The sequence below is a fragment of the Rhipicephalus sanguineus genome, chromosome 7 (assembly GCF_013339695.2).
Source record: "Rhipicephalus sanguineus isolate Rsan-2018 chromosome 7, BIME_Rsan_1.4, whole genome shotgun sequence".
In the NCBI taxonomy this organism is placed as follows: domain Eukaryota; kingdom Metazoa; phylum Arthropoda; class Arachnida; order Ixodida; family Ixodidae; genus Rhipicephalus; species Rhipicephalus sanguineus.
In genome coordinates this window covers 133,715,666-133,737,410 of record NC_051182.1, presented here as the reverse complement: position 1 = coordinate 133,737,410, position 21,745 = coordinate 133,715,666, and the positions used below count along the sequence as shown (strand labels likewise).

General features: G+C 45.1%; 1 protein-coding gene across 1 annotated transcript in view; it reads left to right on the top strand.

Moving 5' to 3' along the window:
- Nucleotides 1–21,745, top strand: part of LOC119399981 (exportin-6) — a 40,177-nt gene that overhangs the window by 2,111 nt on the left and 16,321 nt on the right. The window contains exons 2-13 of the mRNA XM_049417515.1: nucleotides 879–992; nucleotides 3,681–3,793; nucleotides 5,445–5,633; nucleotides 9,173–9,338; nucleotides 11,047–11,219; nucleotides 11,342–11,514; nucleotides 12,269–12,392; nucleotides 14,545–14,775; nucleotides 16,139–16,302; nucleotides 16,399–16,476; nucleotides 17,593–17,701; nucleotides 20,976–21,122. Coding sequence (XP_049273472.1) covers nucleotides 890–992; nucleotides 3,681–3,793; nucleotides 5,445–5,633; nucleotides 9,173–9,338; nucleotides 11,047–11,219; nucleotides 11,342–11,514; nucleotides 12,269–12,392; nucleotides 14,545–14,775; nucleotides 16,139–16,302; nucleotides 16,399–16,476; nucleotides 17,593–17,701; nucleotides 20,976–21,122 — 1,770 coding nt within the window. The 5' untranslated portion in view covers nucleotides 879–889. The remainder of the gene's footprint in view (nucleotides 1–878; nucleotides 993–3,680; nucleotides 3,794–5,444; nucleotides 5,634–9,172; nucleotides 9,339–11,046; nucleotides 11,220–11,341; nucleotides 11,515–12,268; nucleotides 12,393–14,544; nucleotides 14,776–16,138; nucleotides 16,303–16,398; nucleotides 16,477–17,592; nucleotides 17,702–20,975; nucleotides 21,123–21,745) is intronic.

Below are 21,745 nucleotides of genomic sequence, written 5' to 3'. Positions count from 1 at the left end.
AAAACGCTAATACTTGATAGATAAAAAGTTAGAAACTTCTTATTTGGATGTTTTGCAAACCAATCTACAACTTTCGCATTGGAATTTTTTGCCCAGCTTCATTGCTTCGAAAGTTAATTTATTAAAGTGGCCTAATTAAGCAATTAATCATTGAGACTTACTCCATGCATTAGTCAGCAACATGCATTTGGTCGCGTCATCATTGAGTGCGTTGGCATATTTTTAAACTTTGGCTAAAGATAGCTGGGGCACCCTGTATATATGGTTAGCTCGGTGTGTGTGTTCATTGCCACTCCTTGTCTGTGGCACTGTTCTTACATTTACTTTGACACTGGACGCAACCCCATTATTTAGCACAGTGATTCTACAGTGAACAGTTTTGTCAGGACCAAGCTTAATTAACACAGCACATTAACAATGTTGTGCTGTATTTTTAATTTTTTCACCTTTACCGCCCTCTGATACTTCAATTGCAAATCTATGCTGACCTAGTTGTTTGACTTACAGACCACTTAAGTACTCATGGCATAAGCACTTTTCTTGCGTTTTTATGCACCGAAAAACTTCCTTGGCAGCACGATATTTGCGTGCTTGGCACGCCTGAGTAGTGAGTGTATTACTGAAGAATTTTACGTCGCACACCGCTTACAGTACAACTTCGGCATTTGCTGCATGTTTGCAGTAGACACTTTGCAGTGTCTGTTGCGTAGTTATGTCAACCACTGCAAAGCTGGTCCCCTGGAAAAAAAAATAAAACATTTGACTGGAAGGGTTGCTGTTGGGTTGAAGACTGCAGTTGTTGTGGAAGTTTCTATTTATATTCTGTTGCGGCAGTTCTTGAAGTGTAACGGTTCACGTTGCATCACCCGGGCACACAGGTGGCGCTGTCATGGCCTGCGATGCGCTTGATGGAGCTCTGTGCCAGGAAGTGGGATCCTTGGTGAACGAGTTCTTCCGTGATGGCACCAGCAACCAGCGCAAGCATGAAATAGGTGCGTCGTTCTTGTAAACGTGCACGTTCAATGTAGGTTTTCAGCCTAAAGAAATCTAACCTAATCTGGACTGAAACATCTAACCTAATTTCGAACTGAATAAAGTCAGCTGCAAATGCAATGGTGATGTCTTTCCTTTTCCATATCTGCATCACCTATACCTGCCATGGTGGTCTAGTGGTTATGGTGCTTGACTACTGACTTGATGATCGCAGGATTTTAATGGGGTTGAATGGAGGGATTTCAATGGAGGGATTTCAGTGGAGGGATTTCAGTGGAGGGATTTCAGTGGAGGGATTTCAGTGGAGGCGGCCACATTTCAATGAAGGTGAAATTCTAGAGGCCCGTGTGCACGTGATTTAGGTGCACGTTAAGAGTACCCCAGGTGGTCAAAATTTCTGGAGCCCTCCACTACAGTGTCTGTCATGATCATGTTGTGGTTTTGGGACGTAAAACCCCAACAATTATTATTATGCACCATTTGGGCTCACTGGCAGGGAAATCAACCGAGTAGGCCCGTACTAAGTGGATGGATGGATAGCGAAGTCAAGGAAAGTACCTGTAGCCTTTATTTCATTTATAGAAATTATGAGACACAAGGGTTGTGAAAGGCGGATGAAAAAGCAAGAACTTGCCATCTTTGGTAACCGAACCCCCAACCTCTGCATTACATTACATTTAATTTTCTTTATTGTTTCCAACGCATTACATGTCAAGGGAAGTATGGCTAAAATAGACTCCCCGACAATGCCCTTACCACCCATGCACTGTTCACAAGTTGCATGAACATTCATTAAGATATTATTCGATAGAAAGCGAATGCATAGTACGGTGAAAAAAAAAAGGAAGACTAAATACAGCACAATGAGCGACAGTTTATAACACACACAAAAACAAATTCAATAAATTTTTTTTACACGGATGTGAACTAGTGTAGTGCTATGTCAGTGGCTGTTCTCGCGTGCTTCCTTGAGTGTTTGTGTATGCGTAATCCTAGAAGTCTGGAGTTTTCTTCTGGAATCGTCGCGTGCGGCATTTTTTAATGCCTAAGCGTGCCAAGCTTCATTACGAGCAAGAAAGCGTAGAAAAAGCATGCGGGAGTTGTCTGTCTACAATGACTGATTCTCCTAATGGAAAAAAATATGTTGTAAAAAGAAATAAATGAAACGTAAAAAAAATTCGGGATGTTTACACTAAGTCGTGCAGAGCTTGGCACAGCAAAGCACGGGCCTGTTGCCGCTCGTACTCCCTGTCGACCGACACGTCTAGCTTCGAGATGCGTGGCTTCCTCCTCGGGAGTATGCACTTTCTTAGGACCTCCCATGGCTGTCTCGGCACAATTGGGCACAGCCAGGCTATGCACTGTAAGGCGGAGGTTGCACGCAATGTCTCCGTCGGTGGGCATGGCTTAGCTGCTGTGCATACATGGCTTGGCCAGGTGGTGCGGTATCTGGTCGCTAGACGATGCGATGCTTGCTTCCGCTTTCTTTCTATCCTATTTTTTCTCTCTCAATTTCTTTCTCTTTCTTTCGTTGATCTCTCTTTTTCTTTATATCTTTCTCTCTTTCTGTCTCTCTGTTTCTTGCTCTCTTCCTTTCTTTCTGTACTCGTTCTCTCACTTGTCAGGGTTATTACAGGCCACGCTGAGGCGGTGAGTAGTGGGATTTGCCCAAATTCTGTGGCACATACCTGTTCGTGATGATGAGAGTTTTCTTTGGAGCACGGACGTTTCTCTCCGAGCTTTAACAGCTTCCTTGTTATGTTTGACGTGGACACGTAAGCCCCATCACCAGCTTGATGCCACATCTGCATCTCGTGCTGCAGTGATTCTATGCACAACGCATTGCCGATTGGTAGCGTGCCCGGTAGAGGGCATGCTATTGAAATTCTGCATTATGCTTAGGCTATTCAGGTTGCTTCACCAAATGAAGGACCTGTAATTTTTAAGGTAATTTATGCCATACCTAATAGGTAACCAGTGATCTAAGCGTGCAAATACAAATTGCTCTATGAAAGGGCATCTTCACGTGTAGCTCAAGCACAGGTGAGCCGGCCGACTCTCTTATTTTCTTTATTGATTCAACATTTCATAGTCCGCTCGCCTTGCAGGGGTGGTGCCAGCAGGAAGCATGGGTGGGTGGTACTCCCCCCTTCTCCCCCCATCTGCTAAAACAGAAATTTTGCCTCACCCTTGCCAACAGAATGCAAATGTTCTCCACCTCACTCGTCCTGGGTGCCCCTCTCCAAATAAAAAAATCCTGGCACCACCCCTGTCTGTAGTTGTAGTTGGATGCAACTACAACTACAGACAGGGGCAATCTGTAATTGTATGGTTTGTAGTTTGATACAACTTCAGAAGGCAAGAGAAGTCTTGCCCAGATGTCAGAAGTGTGGCAACTGATTGTCTTTGTGGCTAAAAAAATAGTCCAGTTCATCTACTCGGCGATGTTCTCCCACAGTGGTGTCACCGACTGTGCCACTTATGATGTCAATCTAGAGCATGCGCTCATTGGTGCAGGCTTGCGTGCATTATCCACCTTTGAGCTGTGAAGGCCGCTGCCTTTGATAGTTGTACCTGATTATTAGTTTTACTGCGCGTGAAGTACCGTCACTCTCTTCTGTTTGTCTCTTTCGAATGTGCGTGTACCATGCCGTCGACTGTGACGTGCCCCCTTGGTACTTCCGCAGAGTGCCGCCTCTCTGAGCTGAATCGGCAGGAAGGCAGCTGGCGACACTGGTTGCGGCTACTCTGCTGCCACAAGGAGCCCGGTCTGTTGGCCTTTGCCTTCTCTGCCCTCCAGGTGAGTAGCCGTGCCAAAACAAAAAGTTGTGCTTGGTTACGTTACAGCATCTTGTAGGGCACCTCTACATTAAAAGGGCCCCGTGATGTGAATTAAGCATGTAGTTTTCATCGCTGCTTGTGGAATGCATTGCTGTGGAATGCAGCAATATCGTTTCGCAAATGGCAACTCCGAAGACAGTGTAGTTACAATTTTTATTTGAACGGACAAACCGCTTCCTGTTCAGACTACAGCGACAGAAAACGGGGATTATTGGCATGGGAAGTGACACTTGGTCACATTACAGTAATAATGCCAGTGGTCCTGTCGTGACCAGTATGTCCATAACAGTGACTCGCTTGTCCTGTTGTTTTTTTTCGCTGTTCCTTGCAGTCTGTACAAATGACAAGCCCGATTATCTGCACTTTTGACGTTAGTGGCTGTGTGTTCTGATTGGTTTGACAAGCCAAGTCTAGTGTAACATACCTGTTATCCCAACCAGTATTGTGTGCAAAAAGAAATTATAGCTCCGTTCTTTACACTTCACCAGATGCAATAGGATTCCTGTTTTGAAATATCGCGTTTTGAAAACAATTGCTACACAACACTACTAGGTGCGCTTCACTATGGCCACTATGAGGTGAGATTTTCGGTATACACACAAACCTCGATATTAAGAACACAGATATAAAAATTGTCAGTTATAACGAAGTAAATGAAGAATAGTCTTGTCATAAATACAGTGTTAAAACTACGTGTTTAAAATGAATTTTCAGATATAACAAATTAATGGAGGAAGGGAATCTTGAGGGCTCATGTCTTTGTGTGACACCACCTTAATGAAAACCAGCAGAACCTGCTGAATGAAAACCTGATGGTTTTCATTCAGATATAACAAAGTTATTTTAGCGTCAGATGTGACTTTGTTATAACAAAGTTTGGGTGTATCTCTACAAGATGCGTGCACTGACTGGATGCTACCGGTGATGTCGCTGGGAGGGTGAAATGTGAAAATGAATATTTTTTTTCTCGTTGTCTGCTCGGGTTTCGAACTTTGAATGCTAATAACTTTAGTTTTCATGCACCAATTCTTACAATTTTTTTTTTCTGCGTTCATCTCAGTATTCAATACTACACACACTCCATTGCTACGGAAGGCAGTGAAAATGACATTTCAGGACCCCTTTAACGTGAACAAAACAGTTGGTAGTAGCGCTAGTCTGATCTCTCTCGTCTTGCGATTGTCTCACTTCGCACCCCTCGGGCTAGAGTTGAATCCAGAGGCACACGCTGCTGAAGCAAACGCCAAGTGCCGTGCACCATCGAGAGCACCCTGCCGTTTGCACATCGCAAGTCCAAAACACTCAAACGGCAGTGCTTGGATTTTGCAATAGGAAGCATCGTAATCATTGCCGAATTTATTTTTCGTTCGTGATTTCACACAGGAGAGAGAAGCGCACGCATATCAAATCTTGCGGCAGACTTGCAACACCACGTGATCACGCTAGAAATCACATGACGTGAGGCATTCGCTGATACACCATTGCCAGAGCCGGCAGGTTATGTGATCTGTCTTTGACCAATAAGGTATAGAAGTTTCACGAGCAGTAGTGTTTCGAACATGGATGGGAGTGCTTGCGTTTCTTTCAAAGTTCCGTACGGCCCGTCCCAGGATGCCATTTCGAGGCAAAGTCTGGACCTCTCTGCCCGCCGGGAGCTCCGCAGCAGCCTGCAACACCTGCTGCTGTCCGCACAGCAGCAACCGGCCTACGTGCGCAACAAGTTGTCAAAGCTGCTCGTGGACCTCGCCTGCGTCGACTGGCCGCACAATGAGCCCAGCTTCTTTGATGACATTGTGCAGGTGACTTCAGATTCTTGCACTCTCTGATTGTGAGTGCCCGTACAGGCATTAGTCTATGCTCAAACCTCGACTTAAAGAATACTGATGTAGTGAATTATCTGCTATAATGAAGTAAATGAAGAATTGAAGCGTTGACTGTTGGGCAAGCTGGTGCGTCATTGTGAAATCGTTGAGTGAAACAAAACACAGTCGTTAGGGAAGTTGTCGAGGCTGGCCAAATGCACACACTATCAGACATGCGTGTGAATACACCGTCAGTCGCGCTGACGGGCAAAGAACTGTGCTATCTAGCAAGGCATTAGTATATCAGAAACTTTTCAGTGCGTGCACATATGAGCTTTGTTTGTGACGACGTGTGCGCGCCCACTCCGCTTTCGTGGAATCTTTCCAATAAACTTCAGTTGTAAGCGAGCATCTGTCCTGTCCACAACGTTTCTTCCTGTACTGTGTTTTGTTTCGCTCAACGATTTGAGAATGAAGAATAGTTCTGCCATTCACACACTGTTGCAAATACAGTCGAGCCCGACTATATCGAACCCGTTTATATCAAATTATCCCGTATATCGAACAATTTCTAAACACGGTAAATCTACATTGAGAATATATAGCAAAAGTTACTGTTACATCGAACGAAAATAGCAACGACAACCGATATATCAAACTCCATGTGCCTCAAAAGTGCCCCAGCAAGTTGGCTTTCCCTCGCGGTGGCGGGGAAAACTGCCGGCGCCACCCTAGAAAAAGTGGTTTAGACCCGGTTGTGCACGGGCGAACACCCCCCTGCAAGAAATGATCCTGGCCCGCTCGCAGCGCTTACAGCCAATCAGAGGCCGTTGTGCTTTCTCCGAGGTACAGAGGCGGTAAAAGTGACCGCCATTTTTTCTTTCTTTATGCTTGTGTGCCTGCTGCTGCCTGTTTTCCTCGAGTCCTCATTCAGCGTGGTCTGTGCTGGTGGTGTTGCCTGTTGGTGCTCTGTGAACCTTCGTGTCGGCAGGGAGCTTAAGATCGACTTGCTCGGAGCTCTTTCTATGTTGAGTAGATCGTGGGCAGATGTCACGAAGGAGACGATCCAGAACTGCTTTAGGCGTGCCGGCTTCCGCATGCCTGGTGACGACACCCCAAATTCCGATGACAGCATTGAAAACACCGCAGGTGTTTCCGCCGAAGTTGGGAGCGAGCTGGCAGAGTTCCCGGGAGCTATCGACGAATCGACATTCGACGAGTTCGTCAGTGCGGACGATGATGTCGCCATCATGGGTGAGCTACAAGATGAGGACTACGTTGCAGACGTCGTGCCGACCACGAGCCAAAGCGACAACAATAAGGAAATTGACGATGGCCCATTGCCTACATCCTCCGAAGTGATTAGTGCACTTGCGTTGGTCCGGCGCTATTGCGCGAATGTGGAATGTGGAAGGTTCCAGCCTCAGCTGCTCCGACTCGTTGGACAACGTGGAGGCGTGTGTGCTGTCGCAGGCAGCGAAGTCATTGACACAGAAGAAAATCCAGGACTATTTTGTTCCAAAGTAGGGCACGCAAGTAAGCCACCATATTAATAAAGTACTTTTCTTATTGTTATGTGCCTTTGTGTCAAAATCCTATAGCGGGCCTATATCGAATTATGCCTTATATCGAACTAATAAAAGTTTTTTGGCGAGTTCGATATACCCGGGTTCGACTGTATATGTTTATAGCGAATTTTTGGATCTAACAGATGTATTTTCATGCCAGACAACAAGGTTTAACTGTATTTCTATGAGATCGAAGCAAGATGTCGTACTTGGACGCCGGGCCTGCAACGTTGTCGCCCCCACGTGGCAATGCGTCAACCGGTACTATGTAGCCACACAAAATCTTGAGAGAGTGACTAGATTCCAGGGGTGTAGCCAAGGGGGGGGTTGGAGGGGTTCAAACCCCCCCCCCCCTAAATTTTTCAGTTTTGCTTGCGTATATATACACGCACACATACAAACGCACGCACGAACATACATAAAGTGTGGTTGAACCCCCCCCCCCCCCCGAAAAAAATTTCTGGCTACGCCCCTGCTAGATTCGCTAAACTGAATAATGACTGAGGATGCCACCCTATTTGTGTTTTCTAGTCAGTCTTGGTGGCATCGCCACAGCTCATCGATAAGCATGCTGTGTGAAGCCTAATGTTCATGCATTTCTGGTAAGCGGAGGAAATATGTGAAGCCGCAGTAAGTCAAACCTCAATATAACAAACACGGATATAACAAACTTGGTTGTTATGAAATATTAGGTACATGGAACATGGATGCAATGAATTAGTGAATGTAACAAATATGGATCAATGAATGAATGAATAAATTGGCAGGGATATAATTATTAGCAGGGCAGGGATGTAATAATGTGGATGTAATTATTATCGGACATATTGAATAGATGTATAACAAATTGGTTGATAAACAAGAACGGATGTGTTGAACATTAATATAATTAACAAATATGTAACAAATTATCAGGTATAACAAACATAGATATAATGAGAATCTAATAAACATGGATATAGTAATGAGTTATTGAACATTATAAACACACAACAAATGATTAGATATAATGAACAAGAATATATCCCCTTCTGCGGCTGTGTGTACAATCGTACATATAAACTACAGAGGTGCGTCACGCACTGCGTGTTTCTTCAAATGGCTTGAAACTCAGTGTGCACATTTGTGTAGGTTTCCTGAGTGGACAACTAGCAGTCATTTAACTTCATTTTACTGCGTGTTACTGCAAAGGATGAGTTTGCTGGAGACACTGCCATGTTCGACGATCGTTCGACATGCCGCGTTCCGGGACCAAGATCAAGAGTATTATTTTCCTTTGCTCGAAACGTATACAACCAAAAAAAACTAACTGGGCATGCAGTTTGGGCCTAATATTTGATTCTTTTTATGGAAGAATTTAAGCTGAGTGATTGCAGAATAATTAGATATTTTATTACACGACAATTAACATTTGTTACTGAAGCTCACACAAAACACATTCCTTCATTTTCTTTCTTGGAATGTAATATTGAATGACTTGGAATTACGCTATGCGAATTTGACGCATTTGTAGACAGTGCGTCGTAATTCGCGCCTGAAGGGGATGACGACGTGAACAAAAAACTGGTATAGCAACTAGCACAATGTAATGAATCCGTGTTTATAACAAATATTGGAATAACGAAGCTACTCTTGTGTCGGATGTGACATCATTATTGTGATTGGATTCGCCGTTTGATGTGTGTTCACGCATGCCTGTGACATACTGACATACTGAGTAAAAGTAAATGAAGAATAGTCTTGTCATCATACAGTGTTACAAAAAACGTTTATAATGAATTTTCGTATATAATGAAGTTATTTTTGTGGCAGATGCGAATTTGTTATATAATGAGGTTTGAGTGTAAGCTAGTTGGTAGTGAGTGCTCGTCCCGTCTTCTTGTCTCTCTTGTCCCATCTTTTTTGCGCTCTGCTTTTATTTTAGGATTACGGCTAGGTTTGACTGTGCTTTAATGCTCCACTTCACAGCTGTGCCAGTCCGAAGATACTCAACCGCTGGGGCTCCTGCTGCTGCAGACGACGTCGGAGGAAGTGGCCACCGCACCGCGCGGAGGAAGCCTAACCGCCACCCGCCTCGACGAGCTGCGTCTCCTGGTCGTGCAGCAGATGCCCCGCACATGGGCATTAATTACAGGTGCGGTCGATGGCAGAGACAGGTTGCGACAGTTAGATGGGTCGGCTGTTGCCCAAATAACCGTTTCAGACATGACTTATAGGGAACTTCCTGTAAATGCGTCAAATTTACACAACATTAGTTCAAGCCACTCAGTATTGTCACGTGGTCATGTCGTCGATGCAGGCAGTAGTCAGCGCGTTCAAGATCAAACTCTTTATATTTGGGTGAACTTGTGCCCGGTAAATGAAAGCAGCAAAGTACAAGCAATTGAAGCTGTACACTGATAGCGGCAAGGACAGTGTCGGCCGTCGAGTGATCTGCCAAGCGGTAAAGTGCGTCGGCATCTATATTGTACGTGTCATCAAAGATTCCACCGTAATCACTAGTGGCCACGTAAGTTCCAGAATAAATTCTAATGTTCGCATTGTGCGCGTAATCTCACTGGAAGGTTCTAAAATAATTTGTAAGGTTCCCAGTTATTCGGGCTTAGTTTGCACAAGGCAGTAAGTAGTTACATGTGTGATAAGGTGGTAACATAAAAAATAGAAAGAAAGGAGTGCGTGTGGCATTATTCTGTTGCAACAAAAATGTCATAGTACGTTGATTTGTGTGTTTTATAGTAATTAATCTTAATTAGATTGTAATTAATTTTCTATTTATCCTGAAGTCATTCATGCCCTGCTTTTGCATAGGTAAAACCATATCTCGGGCTAGAAATGTGAAATTTTGTTTTTGGCTATGTTTATTTTGAGCAAAGAAACATTTTACTTTTGACGTGGCTCGTGGAAAGCGGCATGTTGAATGACTCGTCGAACATGTTAGTGCCTTAAGTAATGTGATCATATGCAACAGTGCACTGCAAAATGAAGTTAAATGAAGACAAATTTATTATGCAGGAGGTTCAATTCGTCCAAACCTCAGTGTATATTGCTCTTTCTGGGCCACCAGTGGACACAAGTAGCAAGAACAAGCTGTATGCACAAATGTGTACTAAGCATCTCAAAGGGTTAACCCTTTCTCACCGCTGGTGAGTGTAGTCGTAGTGAACAAATATACCACACAGGGTGGATGGGTCATGACTGTAACCGTTGTGCGGTGAACGGCAAGGAGTGGTAGAGGGCACCTGCACCAGTAAAGCCGGCATTAGCGAAAGTCTAGTGTCGGATACTAGTTAAGAAGGCGAGAGGGCCGAATGCCCAGATGACCAGATGTCATCTGCCCAAATGACCAAAAGCCCATGACCTCTGCGACTAAAGAAATGGTCCTGCTCATGTACACGGTTATGTTCTCAAACTGTGGGGTCACTGATCGCGTGGCTTATATGTCCGTCCTGATCGTGCACTCATTGGTGCACGATTTATAATGATAATAATTGTTGGAGTTTTATGTCCCAAAACCGCGACGCCTTTCTGGAGGGCTTTGGAAATTTCGACCACCTGGGGTTCTTTAACGTGCACAGGGGCTATTCGAAGTACACAGGGGCTATTGCATTTCGCCTCCATTGAAATGCAGCCGCCGCAGCTGGGATTCGAACGCTCGACCTTCGGATAAGCATTCGAGCACTATAACTGCTAGAACACCGCGGCAGGTTGGTGCAGGATTGTGTGCACCCGCCCTTGAGGTGGAATTGCCGCTGCCTTCGAAAGTTGTAGCCGACTATATATTCTATATAGCCGACCTATATTCTATGCTGTTGCTTTTCTCACGCTTGCATGCGTGGACCCAGGTGTACTGAAGAGCAGCTCCAGTGGTGGTGGGAGCGCGCACCAGGCACTTCGGTGCACGGAGCACCTGTTGAGCTGGTTGCCCCTGTCAGCTGTTGACCCCAAACTTGTGGACGCCCTCTGCTGCTTCTGTGCTACAGCCATGGCCTCGGCGTTGCAGGAAAGGCAAACACAGGTAAGCCTTCTCGTTGTTTTATTTTACTGGAATTAGCAGACTGCAGTGGCTGAAGAGCAGCTGTAGTTGACAGCAGACCCCGCTTGCTGTCAATATCTTTTTCCTTTTTTCTATTACTACAGGTAGACGTTGAAGAGCTGGGGGTCTTGTCCCTAAGCTGCCTGTGTGAGGCCCTGTCAAGGGCTACGGCTTCTGACCTGGGATCCGACTGCCTTCGGCTTCTTCAGCAGTTTGCCATGGGTGCCCTGCAGACTGCCATTTCTTCCGCTTCCGCTGCCACCTCTGCACACAACAGGTGGGGAGCATTTAGGCTTGGAGGTGTACAGTGCTCATGGATTAAAGCGAGAAAATTGAGGGCTCAGTAATGCACATACTTTTGTTTCCATCATGTACAGTTTGTGTCTTGTCGGCATAATTTTGACTCGGAACACTTGCATCAGAGCCAACATTACTTTTAGTGGCCAGATTCACAGTGACATGATGTAGTTATCACGACCCTGTTGCTCATAGCAGTCGTCATTCTAAGAAAAAGATGTTGCGTTTCAATCTGTGAGTACTGCACAGCATGTTACAGATAAAGAGTCGCTCTTTAGTGGCACTGCAATTTTACTTGGACTGCCGCACACTTGGGCTCGGTTTTTATAGATTAAAACAGCAAGCTGTGAGAGTTAGTAAATCAAAATGTTCGAAGTAACAGTGCAGAGCAAATAGCGGAAAGGGTTTCAGGCAGCATCGGTACTGCTTTTTTTATTTTTTGACAACAATTAGGACATGTGGTGCATGTCAGATAAGCAGGCGAATCAGGGCACGTTACTCGTGAATTCAAGTTCTCTGTAACACAGGATGATGAAGGCTTAACTAATGTGTGAGGGACAGTATTGGTGCATATAACATGGCTCAACTATTGCGAGGTTCGTTTTGGTTTTTGCTCTAGAACAGGACCCTTTATTACGGAACAGAGCAGCAGTCACCTTGTCAGAATCCCAATCCACCATTTACGTCGTGTTACTATGTACAAAGACGTTTGTTTTGCGGGGTGTGGTCTGCAGCTACCTCGACAAGCTGATGGAGTTCCTGCGCCTCTTTGTCGGTGCCAACCTGCCATGCTTCGAAGGCAACAACCCTGCGCTTCCTCATCTGCTGTCTCTCCTGTACGACTACACTTTCCGAGAGGTGAGTCAGCCATGGCTTCCTTCGGAGCCTCAGTGCAAAATGTTGCTCACAGTGTTTGTGAATTGATGACGATTTAAGCAAACAGTGCAGGAATCAACAGTCCCAACAAGAGGTCTTGTCTTTGTTATGGGCAGCAACTGCTTAGTCAGTGTCACAGGTAGCGACGACTTAGTCATTGTTGTGGGTAGCAACCGCTTAGTGTTGATGGTAGCAAGTGCTTAGTCATTTTATTGGTAGCAAGTGCTTGGTCAGTGTCACGGGTACCAACTGCTTAGTCAGTGTCATGGGCAGGAAATGCTTAGTCAGTGTCATGGGCAGGAACTGTTAAGTCAGAGTCGCAGGTAGCAACTGCTCAGTCAGTGCCACAGGTAGCAACCGCATTGTCATGGGCAGCAACAGCTTAGTCACTGTTGCAGGTAGCAACTGCTTAGTTACTGTCGTGGTCACAACTGCTCTTAGTGTTGCAGGTAATAGCTGCTTAGTCAGTCTTGAGGGTAGCAAGTGATTGGTCATTATCATGGGTAGCAGGTGCTTAGTCATTGTCACAGGTATCAACCGCATAGTCATTGTCATGGGCAGCAACAGCTTAGTGTCATGGGTAGCAACTGCTTAGTCACTGTCGTGGGTAGCAACTGCTTAGTCAGTGTTGAGGGTAGCAAATGCTTAGTCAGTGTCACAGGTACCAACTGCTTAGTCAATGTCACGGGTACCAACTGCTTAGTCACTGTCACAGGTAGCAACTGCTTAGTCATTGCCACGGGTAGCAGCCGCACAGTCATTGTCATGGGCAGCAACAGCTTAGTCAGTGTCAGGGACAGTAACTGCTCAGTCTGTGTGAGCAACTGACTGGTCTCTCTCATGAGCAGCAACTGCCTAGTATCACAAACCGTATCCTGCTACTATTGCACTTTACCTGCCATGCTAGCTTAGCAGGTAAGGTGTCATGCTGTTAAGCTCAAGGCTACGGATTCCATTCCTTGTCATGGATGTCGCATTTCCAAGGGGATGAAACTCCATGTGTTTGAAATTTCAAATTAATCCGGAGGGCCTCCACTATGGTGCACTTCATAGTCATGTCGTGGTTTGGATACGAAAAGTCCCAGAAGTTATTTATCCTACTGTCACACCCCCAAACCTTCCTTTGTTCCTTGCTTCCTCCTTTCCGTTTCTCATCCCTCATAATTTTCCCTTGCTTCAATAACTTTTTTTTTTGAGGACACAGGCTTTAGTTACCATTCTTTGTCATGGAGGAGAGAAAAGTGAGGAGAGAGCTTACCAGAACAGGAATGAAGTGAAAAGATAAAAGGGTATCTACAATAATCTTTAAAGGGACCGACGACTGGTGAGAACAAGTGATCAGATGCTGGTAGAAATGAAAAGGCCGCGAATTATAGCGACAGGTTCAAGCATCCTAGTCACGATTTGAGTAGGATTTATATTTTGAAATCACGTTTAAAGGTCACAGAAATCTGGTATGTCACGCAATCTAGCAAAAGAGCCTTGATACTGCACTATGTAGTCGTCCCATTTGCTGTACGTAGTCTGATGCTTTCATGAGCAACGTAATTAGTACTCAAGATTAGACTATGTGTATTATTATCCATCCCTGCTCTATTCTGTGCTGCTTACGATGCAAAAGGAGTTGACGCTGAGAAACGGTGCTGCTTTCGTGACAGTTCGTGGCACACGTCAAGCCACAGCGCATACTTGTGGAGTGTGCACACATGCGCAGCGAACAGTAGTGCACAAATACAAACTACTGTTGTGCTCACCTCCCACTGTTTGCTGCATATGTTTTGTGTACGACTTAATAGTTGCCACAGATAAAAAAAATACCGATTATAAATGTCTCATGTCGCTTTCCATGTTACCATTCATGATTAGACACTCTGACCTGGTAAGCTTTTCACTGCACGAAAGAAAACAGTTTACGAGAACTAATGCGGAGAAAACAGGTACCACAAAAACTGGTTGTTCGGCCCTTTAAAACGACTTTAATTTAGCTCTTGGTGCGTCTGACTATATATCTGGGACGATTACATAAGTTAATCGATTCATCGTTGATCTCGAAAATGATTGAAAGCATGGTACGCAATGGGGTACCGTGGGAAGGTTACGCTGCGCAAGCAAAGATGTGCCGCGACTGCCGCAGTCGAGCGCGGAGCGGTACTGCGTGTGTCTGGAGATGTGGGGCACGCTGCTGGTCCGGCTGGCGGCGCACCGGTCGGCTGACAATTACCGGCCGCTGCTGCAAACGCTGGTGGCCCAGCTGTTGGCCCGGTGCTGCCAGGCGGAGGGCGCGGCCCGGTCCCTGCAGGAACCGCAGCTGGCGCTGGTCGCCAAGGCGGCCGAACTGACACCCCAGGACGTCTGTGCACAAGTGGTGAGTGCTGCTGGTTCTTTCATTTTAATGTGTTAATGGTGACTGTAAAGTTTCTTAAAAAGCCACTGACACAAAATTTCATGGCTGAGATAGCCTGAAGGATCGATTCCTGTGAACTTGCGTATATAATCAACCAAATCTTAACAGCAAGTATAGCTTGGAAGGCAATTTATATGAATTTTGAAGTTCGCGTGCATGATTTAGCACTATACGCTACACCTTGTGACATTGGCGTCACCTAATGTGATCTGAAGGTGACCCCCAACTTTTGCGATGTCACCACTGTGTCCGATCTCCGAGCTGGCGCAGCTAAATGATGACGTAATAGTCACAATTGCCCTTTTGTCGTGGTTGCGCCAGCAGGCTACTATTCGGTGGCTGCTCACGAGCCCGTGCCCGTGGCAAACATGTGGAAGCCTCTAGAAGGTTGTTGCCATCAGATGACGACGACAGCAACGACATTGCGTAACACATGCGGCAGGTGAAAGCATGCGAGTAGACAATATGGGTAGTAGCGCGGTAGTGTATCACAGTTCTGTGTGCTGTTTCAAACGCTAGATGGCATTAATTGCACACAGCAGCTTGTTGTTCTTGGAGCTCTCCAAAACTGAAACTGGGACTGGTCGATAATAAATAGACTGTAACTACTGGTCACGCGCTGCAGCAAGCGATGTGCCGGGTTATGACTACTAGTAGGCCTCTGGCAACATATTGCAGCAATAAAACGGCAGACGAAAATTTTTGTATCAGTACCGCTTTAAAGGGCCTCTAAACAACCTCTGAAAATACGAAGAATGAGCGCATTATTCTCACCACTAGGACGGAAAGATGAGCTATTGTTACATATGCTTCATTGAAATTTCAAGCATGAACTGGGACAAGGAAAAGTGAGGGAATGACACGAGGGCTTACTGTCAACTATACTATACTATTATGTACTTTATTAAGCAAGAACGAACATATATACCCAACCAGGGCACATGACCCACTGCACATGCGCACTGTTCCTAGGTGCAAACACAGGCCACTATCGCACCATATCTCTTCACTAACCCATTTCCTTAAGGAGTGGCACTTCTTTGCTGGAAATAGTTAATGACGGGGGACTGATACAGGTTGACCTCCTTATGTTAATAAAAAATGCCTCAGCAAGCTCCCATGTGGTGCGATCATGGCGTTTGAACTGAGCGACTGTCTCGGAAATTCAGTGTGCGCGGTGTGGTTGTGAAGCACACGTCACAAAGTTGTTTCTGTATCTCGTACGACTTTGTTATAACGAGGTTTGATGGTAGTTGCGCATGCTCTGTGTGCACAGTCAAGCACGTTAGTTTGTGGAACTGGTGTGTTGGCCGTTTGTTTGCAGCTGGCACTGCTGGATCCTGAGCTCAACAATTACCAGTCACCTCACGGTGCCGCCGCAGTTGAGCGGTTGCACAGCCTGTCCGCTGTGCTGCAAGCTCTAGGGCGGTTGGCTCCTCACCTGGACGTTAACCTGGCACACACGACTACCACGAGGCGAGTCCCAGGGTGCACTCCCAGCTCCTTCTTTCAAAAATGAACGAGTGTGGAAACATATTTTTCTCGCAACTTGAAGCTTCCACTAAAGACATGTTTGAATTGCAGGCTGTGCCATGCTGCCATCTATGGACGCCAGTTACTTGCAAACGCAAATGCTGTGAGGGCGGCTGATGTCGCAAATGTGTGAGTGCATTGTTGATAGTTGCTAAGGTTCTCCATCTTAGCACTTGTAGTGTCATAAGACTTAGCTTAGGGAGTTGAGATTTGGACTAACTCCTCTCTGCGTGAAAGGGTGCGAAGGGCAGATGTTAAATTGGGGCTAGGCTATCGTCTTGTTCTTCTGCGAGCTGGTGATCTTAAGTGGGCCCTGATCAACACTTTACCAAAGACACGAAACACTTTGGAGCAGGCAAAGTGCCTCCCAGAGATATATTACCAGAGTAACGTAGTGCGAGCAGAGACATGAAGAGTGCAGTGTTTACCTTTCCCATCTGTTCCCAGTGACCTCTGTTCAAAGGGAGCGTTCCGTTTCATTCTCATTTCGAGGGCACGGCCGAGGTTGAGTTGGTTTCTTTTTGCAAATGCACGATCCTTATCATATCTGTAGCAGATCTTTGGCTACTAGTGCAGCCCGTTTAACTCATGGCTTCAATGAATATCCCCTGGGGATATTCATTGAACTTGCCCAAGTAGAAGTTTTAATTGGTGTCTTGTTACTCCAAGTGCTTGGCTATACGTTTCATGTGACACGAGAAATTATTGACGGTGGGTAACTGCATTTTCGTAGTGGAAGCACCGGCTGTGTTCCGCGTCGATGTCATTTTCTTGTTCACGAAAGGTCTGTCCTCGCTGAAAGTAGCTGTGGGCATTCATTCTCTCAGCTCTAAAATAAACCATCTGAAGCACCAGCTCCAATGGGGTCTCAACTGCTCTAGCAACAAAGTATGCAGTAGACAGTAGTGCAAAGAAAGTATGACCTTGTCACTTAAGTAGGACCTAATTTTTGCGTTTAGTGTCCCCCTTGTAAATTCACTTTGTCAATTGCGCTGTGCGAAATGGAGCACCATTCTTTGTGAAGCGCAAGTTTAGTTTAGATGCGAACGTCTGCTGTGCTACATGGGATGTTCAGGATGAGAGTGCGTAGTTGGGCTTGTTGACGATGTATAACTGCTTGGGTAGAGCAAAAAATTTGACGCAGGACAAGATTAGCTCTCGTTTTTGTCCCTTCTCTTGTCCTGTGGCAAATTTCTTGTGCTAGGCGAACAGTTATGCGATCTTCCCTCTTTCTTTGTGAATCAGGCAGGCACATTTGTTGGCTTCCCTGCGATTGCTCTGCACCTATCTGGGCACCAAGGCCCCACCCACGGAGCTCCTGGTTGAGGCCGCTTTGCCTCCCATCCTCGAACAGGTGAATCAACGCGTTTAGCATCGCCTGCCTTCATGTGAACACTACTGGCGTTTTCTTCGCTACTTTGATTTATTAGAATTAGAATACAAGTGATACATTGCATGTGATAAATAAAGATTTAGAAGGTGAACAGACTGTTGGGCGAGTTGGTAATGCATTATGTGAAAACTGCATGAAAAACGTAGACAAAGGAAGAAACGGACGACACAAGCACATACTGACAACTGAAAGTTTATTGAAAAAACACAGAATATAAAGAGCAAAAGCAACCATATTATATGTGAAATCGCCGAAGCTTATTTTATCTTCAAAGCTGGAGATAGTTGTGTTGCCGGGCCATCTGTGGCATTGCACAAGGCGAAGATTGCGTATCTTGATGCGCACATGTGGTTCTTGTCTGCTGGTTAATCTTGCACACGTGGTTGCTTTTGCTCTTTACATTCTGTATTTTTTCAATAAACTTTCAGTTGTTTGTATGCGCTTGTGTCGTCCATTTCTTCCTTTGTCTACGATTTTTGCACAGTTTTCACATAATTCAGAATGAGGTCTCAAAGTCGTGAGACTGTGAGTGAGATTTCCTATAACATCATACATCAGTGATACAATGCTATAGTAGACAGTGGGAAAGATAGAAAAAATAAGTTGTATAAAATGCACATATAAGCACGAAAAATAAACATAAGCTAAACAAAATGTACAGATAAGCGCGAAAAACAAAGATGCACTAAATTACAATAACAGTTACTCTGAATAGTATGAAGCATTATGAATTTAATAAGTGCGAACGCAAGGTTTTTTGAACACTTTGAAGAATCCATTCTTGACATACAGAGGCAAAGAGTTCCACAAGGATACAGACGAAAATTTTGTGATAAACTTGCCATAATTAGACCTGGGTTTAGGTAATAGTAAGTTATTAGCCTTTGCAAAATGTGTCGATGACGCCTGAGAAAATTGACTTGAGTGTAGTAAGATTGAAGCGATAAAAAATCCTTGGAACACGGGCTGTTTCTGGAGCCAGCATTTCCACAGGCGGTCTTGTCTTCTTCAAGGTTGCTTCTGTTGCAGCCTTGAACAAGACAAGACTGCTTGTCGTAATGTCGGCTCCAGTGACGCCTCGTGTTCCAAGGAAATTTATCGCATATAAAGAAATTATTTTCGTGTCAGATGTGACTGTTGTAACGATGTTTGACTGTAACATTAATCTGACAGTAATTTAGTCGGTAAACGAGTTAAGTCATTCATAACTTCAGAAAGACTGCGCAACGAAAACACACGGACAACAAAGAAGACACATTCAGCGCCAACTTTCAACTAAATATATTGTGCGACTGGATCTGTTTATATAGTGACACAGTAGCCCCGCCACGGTGGTCTAGTGGTTATGGCGCTCGATTGCTGACCTGCAGGTCGCGGAATCTAATCCCGGCCGTGACGGCTGCATTTTCGATGGAGGCGAAAATGTTTGAGGCCCGTGTACTTAGATTTAGGTGCACGTTAAAGATCCCCAGGTGGTCGAAATTTCCGGAGCCCTCCACTGTGGCGTCTCTCATAATCATATCGTGGTTTTGGGACGTTAAACCCCATCAATTATTATATATAGTTCTGCCTTGTCTCGCAGCAATCAACTGATTTCACTTAGTTTCATGCATTTTCGAGAGCGCAAGCGGAGATAGCGTGTAGCCGAAAAGCTCGAAATCCGGATAGGCTCAACGCTTAGTGCTGACATTGTCCGCACGTTTTATTGACATTGTCCGCACGCTGACATTGTCTCCACTACACTGTCTCTTGTAATCATATCGTGGTTTTGGGACGTTAAACCCCAGATATTATTATTATTATTATTATTATTATTATTATTATTATTATTATTATTATTATTATTATTATTATTACTACTATTACTATTATTATTACAGTAGAACCCCGCTGATACGTTTTTGAAGGGACCGTAGGAAATAAACGTAAGAGACGGGAAACGTAAGAGCCGAAAAACAGGAAAAACGGCAAAATATTTAGTGGTACAGAATTTTATTTCAATTCTTACGAGCAGCACGAAAATTGGCGCGCTCAGCCGCGATCTAGTCGATGGATAGAAACGCGGAGCTTAGGACGGCCTCATCCACAGAAATGTAATCAACGTATGTGATTTTTTAAACACCAACAGCTGTAGGCATGAAAGAACTAAGCACACGCAATCGCGATCGGCGCGGCGAGTCCGACCGCGAACCGCACGCACGACCACGCGAGCTCCAACCAGCTCGAACTCCTCCCGTTCTCCGACAAATAACGATGATGATGAGTCTACGCCAACGCGATGGCAGAAGTGAATGCCAATCTCGAAGGCCTTGCTTTCGCAAGCAAATACGTCATACACGCCATGTTTGTGCAATACAAATCTCAGAGGCTATGCTTTTGTCAATAGTAAATGCCAATCTCGAAGGCCTTGCTTTCGCGAGCAGTTACGTCATAGACGCCATCTTTGCAATTTGAATCTCGAAGGCCATGCTTTTGTTTGCATCAATTGAAAGATTCTGTTGCTTGCGCCTCTCATGCGGCTAATATTACGGTCAAACGAGGCCAAACTGCGTGAAAATGCACCATGGCCGCTCTCTTTGGTAGTCACTCGGTCGGCTCCGAGCGCACTTCGCGACGTATCATACGGGAACAGTCCGACAGTTACGACGTAACAGCGGGGTTCCCAATACATTGTATCCTATGGGAGCTATGCCGGGACCGGCGGAAAACGACGTAACAGCCGGGAAAACGCAGCAGTGAGGAACGTAACAGCGAGGTTCTACTGTATTATTATTATACTGACAGTATACACCATGCATGCGCGCACGTGGTCGCAATGAGGAGTGCACTTGCGTGTACATTGAATACAACAAAAAAGTTACGATTTGCAAGATGCTGCCTCCAAGAAGACACGCTCTTTGTCGGTGAGGGCCAGGGATGGTAACTAACACACTTATCACCTTAACACAGAAGCCACAATCACCTCGGCCTCTGTGACTTCGCAAATTAGCTGCATTCTGCCACGGGAAACAATCGTTTGCGCTGAGTGTGTCTTTTTTGTCGTCTGTACGTTTTCGTTGTGTAGTCGCTCTGAAGTTACAAATTATCAACTTGCCCAAAATGCTGCTCTCATTAAATCATGCAAAATCAACCGATTAATCGATCAGTTAATAGCACTGTCTTTTGTTTGTGGGGATAAAAATTTGATAATATCCCAGCAACTGGCAAGGATGAGATCTTTGCCTCCGTCTTGCAGTGCCCTGAGAACGTGTGTGAAGCAGCCTGCGGCCTACTGCTGTCGCTGAGCTCTAGTGTGCGGCCGGCGCAGCTCCTCTCTCTAGCACCCATGCAGCGGCTGTGTGAGCACCTTTGCCAGGGGAGCCTCCGGCCACTTAGTTTTGAGGTGTGGTGCGAGATCCTACGTTTCCATCTTTTCATCTTTGTGTACTCCTCTTACGAGTCTGCACAGGAGGTAACGAGGCTGATTACGGAGAATTCGTTAACGGAACTTACTTGTCTCTCTCAAGGCACTTTGCAATCGCCCAGTACGTAGATTATAATTTTTCCGTGAACAGAACCTCCCGAATGTGTTCAAGGGATGGACTTGAATTGGGGTCCCCTATACTCGGTTACAACCTAAGACAAAATGTCAGCTCTGCCCACAGTCATCGCTGCCCATCCGACAAATAGAATTTGCATAAATGTTCCATGCAATAGTGCATAACCATTTTCATGATGTCAAGCACTTCTCGAGTGTTTCAGATACACTCAAACCTCATTATAATGAAGTTACATCTTACACGAAAATAACTTCGTTATATCCAAAAATTCGTTATAAAGGTATATTCCTAACACTGTATGTATAGCAAAATTATTTTTCATTTACTTCGTTATAACCGATATTTCGTTATATCCGTGTTCGTTATATTGAGGTTTCAGCGTAATTGACTTTCCCATACAGACACACGTTTGCATCACTGGTTTTAGGTCCGAAACTTAAAAGTCCTGGTAAATTTTGTCCGGAAT